The sequence below is a fragment of the Hoplias malabaricus genome, chromosome 8, assembly GCF_029633855.1.
Source record: "Hoplias malabaricus isolate fHopMal1 chromosome 8, fHopMal1.hap1, whole genome shotgun sequence".
NCBI classification, from domain to species: domain Eukaryota; kingdom Metazoa; phylum Chordata; class Actinopteri; order Characiformes; family Erythrinidae; genus Hoplias; species Hoplias malabaricus.
The window spans coordinates 30,329,772-30,344,210 of NC_089807.1; the positions used below are offsets into that span (position 1 = coordinate 30,329,772).

Consider the following 14,439-nt stretch of genomic DNA (forward strand, 5'->3'; position numbering starts at 1 on the left):
CGGCATGATGCCACAATAGGTAGAGTCGCTGTCACACAGCTCCAGTGTGGTTCATTTACCTCTCTGGGACGAGATGTTTTTTCTCAGACTGCTCTGCTTTCCTCCCACAATCCAAAACAACCAGTGAGTGTGACTGTGTGCTGTCCTGTGATGGACTGGCGGCCCGTCCAGGGTGTGTTCCTGGCTCATGCCCAGTGATTTCGGGTAAGCTTTGTATCCAACGTGACCCTAAACTAGTTACAGAAAACTTATAAAGATGTGCAATGCTACTACACTGCTCAAAAAAGGCACTGGTTTTTCAAACTGATATCCTCAGACTTCACACAGGTGCAATAGCCCCTGGGTTCCTCCTGGTGCAGGACAGTGCCTGGCTTCATGTGACCAGAATGTGTTGGCAGTGTGTGGAAGTTGAAGACACTGATCTCATTGATTGGCACTCAGGTTCCCCAGACCTAAATAGGTTAATGGTTTCCACTGAATGTTGTTAAATCATTTTATATATTTTGTATCAGCAAAGATTTTAACTTGATAATGTGGAGGGTTGCGTCAGGAAGAGCATCCAGCGTAAAAACTGTGCCAGGTCGATGGTTCGGATTGATTGATCCGCTGTGGCAACCCTGAACAGGAGCAGCCAAAAGAAGAAAAACTTTCAACTTGAATCTTTTGTTCATCAAGATCCAATTAAAGTGTTCCCTTAAGTTTTTTTGAGCAGTGTATTTTCAAATGTTACAGAAACCCCTGAGAGTATATGGAAAAGCACAGAATGGAACTTCATTGTCTTTCTCTCTCATTCTCACACAAACACACCATCTGATCAGATTTGTTTTTTTGCTCATTACATACAGTTATGTGCAAATATCAGAGACAATCTTGTATAAATGTGCATTAGGCAGTGTCATTTCTTTTCTGAATTGTACACATCTTCTCTAAAATAAAAATATCTATGAAATATCAACGGCATTCTGGGCTTGAGAAAACCTGTATGGAAAACTGCATTCCAGGAGGAAGCTGCTGTCTCAGTAATTGAGATTCAGGATGCCCCACCTCTGGCAGCTACGTGCGAGGACTACAAAAACAGACATTGGCTTGTTCGAGATGAACTGCGTCCTGGCTTGGTGGTCAGCGAGAATAACCGTTTGCATTTGGGAGGGGAGGGGAAAAAAATATCTATCAACATGGACAGCAGGCACCTGCAGCCCACGTGAGCTCTGGTAGATCTCCCGGCATTTCATGACAGGAACTAAATCATATTTTAAATTATCATGACATTATTACTGTACATACAGGGTCTTTAAGTGAGATTTACATTTAGAATCAAAAGATTGAACAAACGTAAAAGGTTTCAGCGGAGCTTCTAGCCAATGATGATAAAGCTCTGTCGTTATCAGTCTCTAGCCCCTCGCAGCTCCTGGGGGGCAACTGAATTGGCTGGCTGTGTAGTCTGCAGCCGCCTCGCACTCTCGAGATTATAACATTGCGTGTCTTTGTGACGTATTGTAGACACAAGTCAGACAAAAATGTAACAGGCGTGCACCATACCAAAACACGACGGCATAAATATATATTTCTTTCTTGAAGCTTCCATATAATATTAAGTTCATGCAATTTTTCATTCATTCATTGTCTGAAACGTATTCAGTTCAGGGTCGCGGTGGGTCCAGAGCTTACCTGGAATCACTGGGCGCAAAGCAGGAACACACCCAGGAGGGAGCGCTAGTCCTTCACAGGGTGACACACATTCACTCACACCTACGGACACTTTTGAGTCGCAAATCCACCAAACAACGTGTGTTTTTGGACCGTAGGAGGGAACCGGAGCACCAGGAGGAAACCCATATGAACACAGGGAGAACACATGAAACTCCTCACAGACAGTGACCCAAAGCAGGACTTGAACCCACAACTTCCAGGTCCCTGGAGCTGTGTGACTACGACACTACCTGCTGCGCCACCATGTTATATTAAGTTAAACGACACCCTAATATTAAGTTAAACGTATTAATTTTTAATTTAAATACATTAATTTTCATTTTAATTTATTTTAAATTAATGTCATTATTTTTATTATTTAATTAATGACGCTAAAAATGGACCAACTTTCTTAATGACCGTCATGACTGGAAATAAAACAAATGAAAATGTCTCTAATATTTGCACAGTACTGTATCTATGTGAAAGACCAGCATTGGCATTGGTTCTTTGTAAGTCCTTTGTAAGAAAATAAAAGGTTCTTTGGTTGTGATCCCTCAGTACCCTGTGTCTGAAGGTCAAGTGTTTAAAACCATTATGCTTCACATGACAGTATTGCAAGGGTCAGTAACATGGACAGGATAGCACCAAATTCTCAGAGCAGTGTTATGTTGGACACTGCTGTTAAACATTACATCACAGCTTGAGTTTGTTGAGATTTGGAATCCCAGTGTGCGTTTGAGGTCAGCAGGGTCACACACAATCCGCTCTCACTTCCAGCGGTTGATTCGTCGGAGCTGGATGTAGGCCATCACCAAACAAACACACATGATCCCTCCTAGAGCCACTTGGTTCTGCCAGAAGCCCCAAGAACTGTAGTCAATCTCCTGATGATCCAGGTACATCTCACCTGTCATTCTGAAACAGGACACAAAGTATAACCTTTAAAACCATGACGCATTTTTCTTCCATAAGTATTTCTGAGTGACACTGTATCGGGAAAGGGCTGAGCTAAGTGAGGGTTTCTTTTGATGATATGTGGCTATGGTTGGATGAGGAGAAGGATTGTGGTATTACTGATTAATATACTTTTCCCATACCAGTTAGTGCACGTTGATATAATCAAACCTGGAGTGTTTAAGAGGCAGAAAAAAAAACATGTTTTAATTTGATTTTGAAAGAAAACTAAAATAGTCCTTTAAAGGATATATTGTATGACCTAAAGCTTTCACACACCTGCTTGGACAGACAAAAAAAATCATGTTTTAATGAGTAGTTCCCCTCTTTTGCTGCAAGGTTTTACACTAAATATTGGAATATTGCTGTGAGGATCTGAAGGCATTTGAATCAGTTCAAGATAATAAACACCACTCTAACCCATTCCAGAGTTAGTGGATGGTGCTCCAACACCCCAGAAAAGGCAGTAACCTCAAACACAGCTGACACTTGACACTGCGCATGGTGACATTTGGCTTACATGCAATTGCTTCAGTGTCCATTTGTATTAATGATTGTTTTCTCTAAGCAGTTTTAACCATTAGATATGTCCCCAAACCTTTGTAAATATAGTGTATTTCAGGGGTCACGAATAGGAGGACCGCGGTCCAGACCCGGACCCAGACGCTGTCCTTTCCGGAGATGGACCTGTAACTGATAAACTATTAAGAGCTGTTTAATTTTGAACAGAGTGTTTGTGTTAAGTTGTGTGACTATTCTAGTCATTACAGTTCAGTTTTAGTGCTCCAGGAAACTCAGACTAGTCGCATACGTTTCTGAATATCAGACGTGCATTATGGTGAGCACAATGACTCGAATGAGTGACACACACAGGGCAGGGCTCCAGACACCACTGTCCTGAGGTCAATAAAATAGCCCAAAAGGACGTGTTTAAACTTCTTTTGGGACACTTTTGGGACGAGGTAAAACCAGAAACATTAAAAAATAGGGGACGGTTACCGGTTGAAATTCTCATAACGCTGAAAATGGATTCTGTTTATGGATAAAGTCCCGTCCTTCAACATAAAGAGCCAATCAGCTTACTGTTAACGGAAAAAGTCCCGCCCTCCAGCAATAAGGGCCAATCAGATTGCTGTGAAAACGCAGTCAAGTCAACTGCTACTACAAGAAAATAGTTTAAATAAATATGCACCCCCCAATTCATTGTTTTATTTGTAAATTTTATTGAAATAAGAAAAAAATTGTATTTGTTAATTTATAATTAAATAAATAAATTTGGTTGAAATATGTTAAAATGTAACTGAAAGTGTCAGCTGATTTGACATTCAGTTGTTAAGTACATAAAATGATGCTATATCTATAAGGCTGTTGTAATGTACAGGATATGGCACTAATCATAACGCAAGTTATACATTATGTTCCAGACCTTGGCTTGAGAAAGTTTTCTGTAACTGGACCTTTATGAATTTTAATTAATTACCTCTGGTGTGTTATAACGAACATTGTTTCACTTATGACCAGGGACATGGGGCAACAACATCAATTCAAATTTTCGGTTGAAAATACACAACAACAGTGTCACTTTTACAATGGAGTAAAGGAAATATTTGAGAACTGGCCACTGGGTGGTGTATTACCTGGTGTAGTTGCTGGTGAACACTAGACCCTTCAGCTCGTTAATGGCCAATGCCTGGAAAAATACCAGACGTGAGTTACTGATTGCACAAATCAACCATTGTGTGAATAACTGTGGTGGATAAAAACCTACATTAAAGCCGTAACGGAATATACTGATCCATTTCAGCCAAGACATCCAGCTCAGCATAGAGTTCAGATTCACCAGGAATCCTCCAAACACCTGAGAAAACAAAGAGGGGGACTTCTATGCTTCTGAGAAGGCTTTACATGAGGTGCTAAACGTAACATTGCTTTGAGGTTTTGATCACATGATACCACAAGGACCTTTCTGAGATCAGGTTCTGATGCTGAATGATTTGATTCGGATAACAAACAGAAAGTCAACTTACCTGAAATGTATTTATTATTTAAAAGGCATTATCCCAGAGAACACAGAACAGGGGGTTAAACACACTCTAGTCCATGCTTAGCATCAGGCATGGTGACCAAAATCTCATGTGCAGCAGCTCTATAGTTTCTCATTACATTGGTAAAACTTTTGTATATAGCAGTGTGTGTGTGCCAGTGAATTCATGCATGAACATTGGGTGCAACCTTATGTAGTTGGTTTAAAGTATGGGTGTTTGGATACTTTGAACATTGAACTCTCTACATAGACAGCAATTTACATTTATGCTGTCCCAGTTTTTAGATATATCAGTTCAGGGGTGGACAACTCCAGTCCTGGAGGCCCACTGTCCAGCAAGGAGTCGTGATGTTTCTGCTCACACACACCTAACAAACACAGTTGTGCACCTGTGCTCTAATTATTCTGCCTGCTAAAATAAATTGTCTGGATGCTGGTTGGAATGCTGACTACTTAGACAGCTCTCCAGGAACTGACACACCTACATAGTGTTGCACTGGCAGTATTGTTTTACATTGGTACTAATATGTCATAGTTCTTTTTACACAATATGGCTGTTTGAAAAGTGCTCTACTCATGTTATTCTTATATTTGTTAACTGCAACACTGTGGTCCCTGGGACTTTAATGAAGATTCTCATAAGTTTAAGACGTTACAGACTCACCATCATAAAGACGTAAGGCAGGGCAATGAGAATGTTGGCCATGGCGAAGGAGCCCACGCTAGCGCTGACCAGAAAAGCCAGGCTGACTGCTGACAGACTGATAAGGCTCATAGTAAAACAGAAGAGGAAAAATGCCTCTACTTCAGGTTTAAGAGCTGGGAGAGATTAGGGGCAGAGAGGTTTATAATTATTATTGTCACAAAGAATAGAGGTATATAAACATGTTTGTGATGCTGTATATGTCAATCACTGTCTGAATATGTCTTAAATATAATGAAAAATCACACATTATTAGATATGGTATAAAACTACGGCACGGTGGCACAGCAGATAGTGTCACAGTCACACAGCTCCAGGGGCCTGGAGGTTGTGGGTTCGATTCCCGCTCCGGGTGACTGTCTGTGAGGAGTTGGTGTGTTCTCCCCGTGTCCGCGTGGGTTTCCTCCTACAGTCCAAAAACACACGTTGGTAGGTGGATTGGCGACTCGTAGGTGTGAGTGAATGTGTGTGTGTCTGTGTTGCCCTGTGAAGGACTCCCGCCTTGCGCCCAATGATTCCAGGTAGGCTCTGGACCCCCCGCGACCCTAAATTGGATAAGCGGTTACAGATAATGGATGGATGGTATAAAACTATTATGATGTCAAGATCTGAAGAACTGAAATGTGGGTCCTTGTGGTTTAAGGGGGTAAGTTACTAACACTTATGCTATTATTAGATCTGCCCATGTTACATAATTTAATATTAAGCTAATAATAGATTTAATGTCAATGATCTGCTATCCACTGACTGGCCTGGAAATGGCCTGGAGTTCCTTCACTTACCCATCATGAAGTAAGGGATTGCAGAGAAAATGAAGACTGGGAGGATGCGGTTTGGAAGGAGGTCAGCAAAAACTTTGGACAGGAAGTACACAGATGTGCGATAGTAGCCACTTGAATTCTCATGACTGTGAATGAAAAAAAAGCAGAGAGTTAGGAAATGTCCATTAGAGCCCTGTGTGTTAAATAACTAAAGTACACATACAGTTACACTACGGCCTTACATGAAGAGCACTCGCTCACTGATGAAGAGTTCGACTGCGGAAAGGTTGCCAAAGACCATGTTGATGACCAGGAAAAAGAAGGCTCCAGTCCTAAGAGAAGATTAAACACAAGTGAGAATATTCAAGAGTTTTTTGAAGCTACTCTACATACTTTGTAAACAGCCCTTATAATAAGTGATTTCAGCTAATTTAAGGTGGACACAGTTGTTCAGATTGTATAATACATAGAAACGTCTGGTGAGCAAAAAGGATCAAAATGCTCAATGCCAAACATTATAACCCCCTCATCATTTGTCTGTGGTGTAAATTTATTTCCTAGACTGGAGATGGAGCACAGTTCAGTAGGTTTTGGATGAGCTGAAGTGTGTGTGGCCCAGCACTAATCATTCAACACAAGTATCTGACATCACTAATACAATAGCAAACATAACAGGCTTTTTTATTTCTGACACTGTATGCATCAATTCAAATAACTGAAATTTAAATCATAGAACTATCCACTAATATTTCTGTAATTCACCACATCTGGACATTTATCAATCATGACCTTTGTAAATAAGTATATGATGCAAAGAGGAAATTTGTCACCTGTTCTGTAGAGCCTCTGGAAGTGTGTGGGGAATCTGATAGTAGATGAGTCCCACCAGAATGCCAAAGAAAATGTTGAGGAACAACTGTGCATAAGAGGTCTGAGGATTCCGCAAGATGTTCTTCACAGTGCGAGCACTCAACAACATGAGCTATGTTACAAAAAAAGAAAAGAGTACACTTTATGCAAATGACGTATGATGCAGAGACATGATAAAAAGAAACGATTAGTTCCAAACAGTTCCTCAGAGCCATTACTGAGGCACTTTCTGAGTTCTCCAAACTGTAAACACCTACAAATGACAACAAAAGCAGGCCCTGAACACATCCTGAACCCTGAAAACGCCCACAAGACACAAATAGGGCACTTGTCGCCTATTGTAAACAGAATAAGGGAAAGTTGTGCAGGTAGGTGAATCATCGACTCAGAAGTGTCTCTAAAAGAGACTCTTTAGGAAGCTTTATAGAGATCTGTTTTCTGTCGCCAATCCACCTACTAACGTGTGTTTTTGGACCGTGGCAGGAAACAGGAGCACCCGAAGAAAACCCATGCAGACACAGGGAGAACACACCAAACTCCTCACAGACAGTCACCCAGAGCGGGACTTGAACCCACAACCTCCAGGTCCCTGGAGCTGTGTGACTGCGACACTACGACTTCGACGCTTACGGTTTTGGATTAAACCGAATTTTTAAAAAGCCATTAATGTAAAGATTCCATCAAGAAAACTTATTTCATTTCCCTACTTTTTTACTATCTGCGTTTCCAGTAAGTAAATAAGTTGGTATACCATTTGTGACAGGGAACTTGGAAAATAAACAGCTTAAACTGCAAAGCAGCTTTTGTGATTTGCTCTGGAGTCAAAAATAATACATAATACATACATTGAAAAAAAGATGTTATTTAATTAAATTTTTATGTCCATACGTATAAATAAAGTAATGAAACCTTATGTGTACTGACAAATATTTATTTAAGGTGTTCTTAAACAAAATGTCACCAAATTAGACTAATCAGAACAAGTTCTGTGATATTTTTCATATTTAATAAGAACACTGACATATGGAGGGCACTGTTGTGGTGTACCTGGTAATAGAAGGGTGTAACATAGCAGGCCTCGTCACTAGCAGATTTACTTTCAGGGTTGAGGCCCTCTGTCAGTCCCTGGAGCTGCTCGATAACTCTGCGACACTGGGGAGATTGTCTGTACTTAACAGCCAGAGCATTCTCACTTGCCATCAGCTCAACACCATTCATATTCTCTGCATGAACACATGGGGTTAGGAGAGTCGAACCAAAATACAATACTATCAACAGCAATATAATCTAGAAAGCAATGGCTGAAAGATTATTATTGCTTATAGCAGGTTTTTAAGAATTCCTTTAAACAACCATACACCTTGTACATCAAACTACATTAAAGCTGTAAAGTTTACAGGACCGTTTTCTTCACTTCAGTACCTGGTTTGGCAGAGTCAGCTTGAGGAATGAAGGTTTCATTGATGACATCTAGGAAGAAATCTGCTGGGTTATTGAACGGCTCACATCTGTAACCTTTGAGAAAGAAAACAACCATAAGGCTACAGCACACCTATCAAGACAAAAGAGCAGCTTGGTCATTTTAAACTTTTGTCTTGACCAGTAAATCTTTGAACTTTTAATGCTTTGTTTAGTACCTAGTCCTTCAAAATAGCTTATAGCTTTGTCTGCAGAGCCTGCATAGATAATCTCTCCCTTGTTCATTAGTGTGAGGTGATCAAACTGTCGGAAGATGGAGTAGCGAGGCTGATGAATTGAGAAGATGATAGTTTTCCCGTTCCTGGAGAGCCTGCAGCACATTTAAGAGACAAAGATAAAGCATAGTAATCAGGCTGAAAGGCAGTTGGCTGCGCTGGAGGGATTAGGGGTGAAATGCACATTATAGGGATGTTTTAATGGTGGAAACCTCAAATCATTCTATTTTCCAGCATGGAAATTGAATGTGACCAGGCATGGAACTGTTTCAAAGAGAAAAAACAACTCAGATTCTACATGAATCTAAGGCTTGAGTCTCTGTATAAACCATGACTGGTACTCCGCATCTAAAATAGTTCCACATGAAGCCTGTTTAGATGAAAATGTGGTAAAAAAAAATACATATTCTACATTTTGTCTTGCATTTTTTTGACTCTGATATCGTATCATATCATACTCTCATAGAAGATTAAAAGTTGTAGACTGAAACAAAATATCCCATGCGGACAGGGGGAGAACACGCAAAACACAGACAATCATGGGACTCGAACCCACAACCCCAGGACTTTTACATAGTGTGCTTACTTATGCAGGAGAGCAATAATTGCATTGGCAGTGTTGGCATCGAGGCCTGTTGTGGGTTCATCCAGAAAGAGTAGTGAAGGGGAGGTGATGAGTTCCATGCCAATACTGCATCTTTTTCTTTCTCCACCAGAAACACCACGCAAAAACTCTGTCCCAATCTGAGAGAGTGAGAGAGAATCTGCATTCAGAAATGTCCATAATGCGTATTATTGCTCATAAAAAAGCCTAAAGTTAGGCCTAAAGTCAGTTTAACCTAGGTTAAATCTGTAGGAGGTAAGATAAATTTCCATTTGTTTTTCCATCTCCTCTTATCGCTGTTTCTATCAGGCCACCACATATTTTTGAAGTGCAATTAATGTAAAAACAAAAATTATCTGTATATTTTATTAGTTCAGCAAATTACTTTTTAGGAATAATTTTATTTCAAGAAATTTCTGACCACTTCTCTTTGTCCTTTCATGATCTACATATTGAAACTCTTGGTTTTGTAATGTTTTCATATCAGAGAATATATCCCAGTCGATGTTTCTACATTAATTAAATACATTCTCATTATAACTCTGATTACCCTGTCCATTTGTAGCACTCATGAACTCTCTCGTACTACACAGTATTCAGTTTGTGTGTGAGGGGATGTGGAAACATGGAGTTTTATTACCTTGGTGTCAGCACAGTCAGTCAGGCCCAGTTCCTGGATGACAGATTCAACTTTCGTGGCTTTGTCTGAGGGGGTGTACTTCGCTGGTGAGAGCCGGAGATTGGCAGAGAAAGCAAGATTCTCCCTAACAGTGAGAGTACCCATAATAACATCATTCTGAAACAAGAGGAGACACACAGTTACTGGAAGTTATGTCAACCTAAATATTAACATTTTTGTTGGATATGAGTTTGATCTTAATTGCTAGGTATAGGGAGTTATTACTGTTATTATGTTGCTGTACTATTTCACCGTAATTACATACCACAATTACATAGTTATTCAAGTCATTAACTGTATTATATCTATCTTGTAACATCATTCCCTTATGGCTGTTTGTTAAAATGTTAAAAATATTTTAAATATATATATATTTCCAAGAAAGCAAAACATACACAAATATTTTAGGATCTGGAGCTTACATAGTGCTTAATATTTTCTAAACTGTTTTCTCCATTGAGCAACAAGTGAAAATAATGAACCTAAAACTGCAACCTACATGTTTTATTATCGGTGATAACTGATTAAAATGTTTTGAGTACAGTACTGTAAACACATATTTCCTTTTACATCCATGATACCTGGTTGGTTTAATGTTATCAGATTTGAAAAACTGGAAACCGTCTAAATTCTCACCTGAACCACATAAGCAGAGGACAGCCTGAGACTGGAGGTCACCAAGGCATTGTCTACCAGAACCTGGCCTGATTTCAAGCCCTGGGGATCTTTCCTGCCAGCAATTACGTCTAGAAGTCTACATCAGGAAAATACAAAATTCAAGAGACATAAACAAATAAGTCGGTTCAGCCCTCACAGCGAACAGAAACAAAATAATGCAAAATAGAGTAAACATTCTGAATGAAAAACTACACACAACACACTATGGAATTAGAATAAATGACAAAAAACATGTTACTCACGATGTTTTTCCACTTCCAGTAGGGCCCAAGATGGCATTCATCCCAGAGTTCATAATTCCACTGCAATATAAATCCCAAGCTTTTAAACACACAGGTATAATGTGCCTTAGGTTAAAAAACTACATTGTTTTGTATAATTACATTCCAGAAGAAAAGATCTGTGGTGATTTGCAACATAAGATCTTCTTTAAGGAGAAATTCAATGAATTATAGCATTGAGTAATGTATGGCATTGATTTGAATTTCTGTTGTATGCTCTACACAATGTATGAACATCTGTAGAGTAGTGCCATCATAACAAATTTTTGAAAAACTCAATTGCAAATGTTTGAGACTGGAGCTTTAAATGTGGATCAAAACCAGACAATGGACGTTTCCTTCCAAACAGCCTAATGTTGTTCTTCCTGAAAGTCTGGTGATAATCAATACATATCAGTATCACATACGTGAAACATGTCATACAGTATGAGTTTCCATTGTTAGGAAACTTTGCCCGGGTTGGTAGGGCGTATAAATGACATATTCAAGGAGTGCTGACTTTTTTTTGCCACCTTAATAGCTCAAACACCAAATGACTGTGTCATGTTATCAAACTTTGAAAAAATATTTTGAACAGAATTCCACAAACCTGACATTTTTGAGGATCTCCTTCTCCACCCATTTTCTGCTGAACATTCCCGCACGCTCTTTAATACAATAGCGGACGTTGTGGAAGCTCAAAGAAGGACCTGGGGCCTGACAGCTTAAAGCAGATGACTCTGAGTCTCCAGGTGGTGGCTCACATTCTACTACCACATCCATGGTCATGTCTTCCTGTGAGATTGTCATCTGCAGAAAGAGTGAAGTTACGATATTGAAAGACTCTTCAAGACCTCTACTATATATAGTCTTCATTAGAAACACCTGCCTTGTACTTCCACAAATCACACTTCTGCAGTTCAAAATTGGCCAGCAACACTTTACCCATTCACCATTGTTCAGAAACTGGTGATTTTGGTGTAATTTTCTGTTGGAAATACATGGTTTACATATAAAATGTAATGCTTAAAATGTTGTCTGGTACTATTCTAATGTCACATATTGTCTAAAGATGATTGCCTGAAAAAGCCAGTAAAAGTTCTGGTTAATTATAAGGCAGTCGCATGTCAGATAAAGGACCAGAGGCAATCATTACCTCAGAATGTAAAATTTTGGACACGTCTCATTCCATCGATAGAAAGTACATTTGGGTTGAATAAGTAATTTTTAAAGATGATAAAGTGTCTGTTCACAGAACAAAGAGTGTTAAAGTTTTTCTTCAGGGATGGGTATCAGTTCAGTGACATAGCTAGCAAATATGCCAGATCTCTCAAATATTCTCTGGTAAATATTAGGTGAAAAGTTAAGAAACTAGGTGACATTGTGGTGACAGTGTTGCTGTCATAAAACTCCAGGGCCCTGGGATTCAAACACAGCCTGGTCACTGTCTGTAAACGGTTTGGTTCCCAGCTAATTAACACAGAGTTTATTCAACACTATTTGTGTTGAATTAACAATGAAAGGGTTGAAGAGTGATGTATTTTAACACTTGGTGTTAATTTAACACTAATAATATTGATTTAACGCTGGTTAAATTGCTGTGTACACTGTCCAAAAAATGTACCTGTGGTGGTACCCTCAAGGGCACATATTTTGTACCTTTATGTGGGGAACACAATTGTTCCATATTCTGTTATAATTATAGATTTTAAAATAGCATTCATTTTGTTTCATACACCCCATTTCGTCTCCAGGACTTATATAATTCGTTCATTCATTCATTGTCTGCTTATCCACTTCAGGGTCACAGTGCGTCCGGAGCCTACCCAGAATTACTATAATGTTCTTTTATTTTACACAGCTCTTAAAGATTACAAATATCATTTCTTTCTGGAGAAGAGAATGTAATGTACATTTAGGGAGCACAACCAGATTTCTAAACCACTGTTGTATCTTTAGAAGCAACAATGATACCTCTACCATACATTTTTTTTTCTGGGAGGGGTATGTTCTCCTTGCCTCTGGGTGGATTTCCTCCTACAGTCCAAAAACACCTGCTAGTAGGTGTTGGCTTTTCAAACGTGTCCCTAGGTGTGAGATTTTGAGTCAATGTGTGAGTGTATGATGTCCTGTGATGGTCTAGTCCCCTGTCCAATGTGTGTTCCTGCCTTGAGTCTTTCTGATCCAAACTTCATCACTTCACATTATCACAATTCTTCGGGTGTAATATGAATCTATGGGGGAACACTCTTGGTTTTAAAAGAGGCTTTGAATGAGCAGTGTATTAAGAGCGGGCGTTCAAATGAAACGGACGCATTTTATTCCTGAAAAGTATTAGCATGCTAAGCTATAATCATACTAATGTAAAAATCAAAGGAGGCTAACGAAGGGTAATAAGGAGGTAATAAATCTTTCTATTGCGTAGTGCACATCTGTTAATCTTTGTTCACGACACGAGGCTCAATAATAATACCGCGATTATTCCCAAATCTTCGCTTAATTTTTAGCTAACTATTGTATCAACAAAGTTCAGCGCATCTGTCAACGTAGCTTCTACTGCTCGTCGCATTAAATATCCTTGAGCTCACACTCCTTCAGAAACACGGTTTTACGATCTCGTACACAGTGTAGCGTTAGAATATTTTAAGCTTTTCGATATAACGTGCAGTAAAGTGGTGTTAAACGAGCCAGACCGGCCGGTGTGACCACTTTAAATTTACACAACGTCCCTTCCAGTCCAAACGTCACTGTTTGTCTTTACCGTGGACGTCGTTTTCTACTACAGCAGATATTTTACTGGTTTTCTTACCATTACGTGAGCCACGCAGGGCTTCCAAGATGCTTCAAATGCTGGAGACTTCAGTTCAGTGTTTGAGACATCTGCTTTTTATTTTATTTTATTTTTTTTAACTGAAGCTTTATATTTACCGGTAAGAAGGGCCCTAAAGGCAGGCTTTAGATAAAACAGCCCCCAGACTCCGCCCTAGACCAGAGTCGGGGGATTCGCTCAGCTCCAGTCCACTGATGCTATGGAAACCAGGTCTGGTAGTTTGTAAATAATATTATTATTCATATTCAAAACATGACCATTAAAAACGTAAATACTTTTTTTGTATCAAGGACAAATGGAGTAACATAAGTGTTAACAGTGTCCACATTTAGCCTTTTTAACAGTTTCTGTTATTTTCAGAAGACTTCCTGATTTTCAAAGAAAAATGCAGGTATTATTTTTGTCACCACCGCGACCCTGAAATGGAGAAGCGGAAAAGAAAATGTATGTATGTATGTATTTTTGTCACGCTTCCTCCAACATTAAGTCTTAGAAGTTGATTGCATTTTTTACTTCTCATCCGCATCCTAAACACATTCAGTGATGTTGAGATGTCTGAGCCACAGCATTGACATTGTCTTCAGACTTTTGAAATCTATATAGACTGTTGAAATCTGCCTTTGGCATTTTGAAGAAATCAAAACACCCAGAAGAAACTTAGAAAATGCAG

At 39.3% G+C, this 14,439-nt stretch overlaps 1 protein-coding gene across 1 annotated transcript; it reads right to left on the reverse strand.

The window, feature by feature from the left end:
* Positions 1-139: 139 nt before the first annotated feature.
* abcg2c (ATP-binding cassette, sub-family G (WHITE), member 2c) lies at positions 140-13,920 on the reverse strand. Its single transcript, XM_066680121.1, has 16 exons — positions 13,749-13,920; positions 11,550-11,749; positions 10,922-10,981; positions 10,638-10,755; positions 9,963-10,118; positions 9,305-9,462; positions 8,662-8,813; positions 8,447-8,539; positions 8,072-8,247; positions 6,985-7,136; positions 6,397-6,486; positions 6,176-6,300; positions 5,355-5,509; positions 4,415-4,504; positions 4,284-4,336; positions 140-2,607 (listed from the first exon to the last, which is right to left on the reverse strand). The coding sequence occupies exons 1-16, from the start codon at positions 13,749-13,751 to the stop codon at positions 2,460-2,462; spliced, it is 1,929 nt and encodes a 642-aa protein (XP_066536218.1). The 5' UTR covers positions 13,752-13,920; the 3' UTR covers positions 140-2,459.
* Between the last annotated feature and the right edge of the window lie 519 nt (positions 13,921-14,439).

Coding starts and splice junctions, on each gene's coding strand:
- abcg2c (XM_066680121.1), bottom strand. Junction 10,119..10,637: donor CCTCTGCTTATGTGGTTCAG/GTGAGAATTTAG, acceptor CTCTTGTTTCAG/AATGATGTTATTATGGGTAC. Junction 8,814..9,304: donor ATTATTGCTCTCCTGCATAA/GTAAGCACACTA, acceptor AATGTGCTGCAG/GCTCTCCAGGAACGGGAAAA.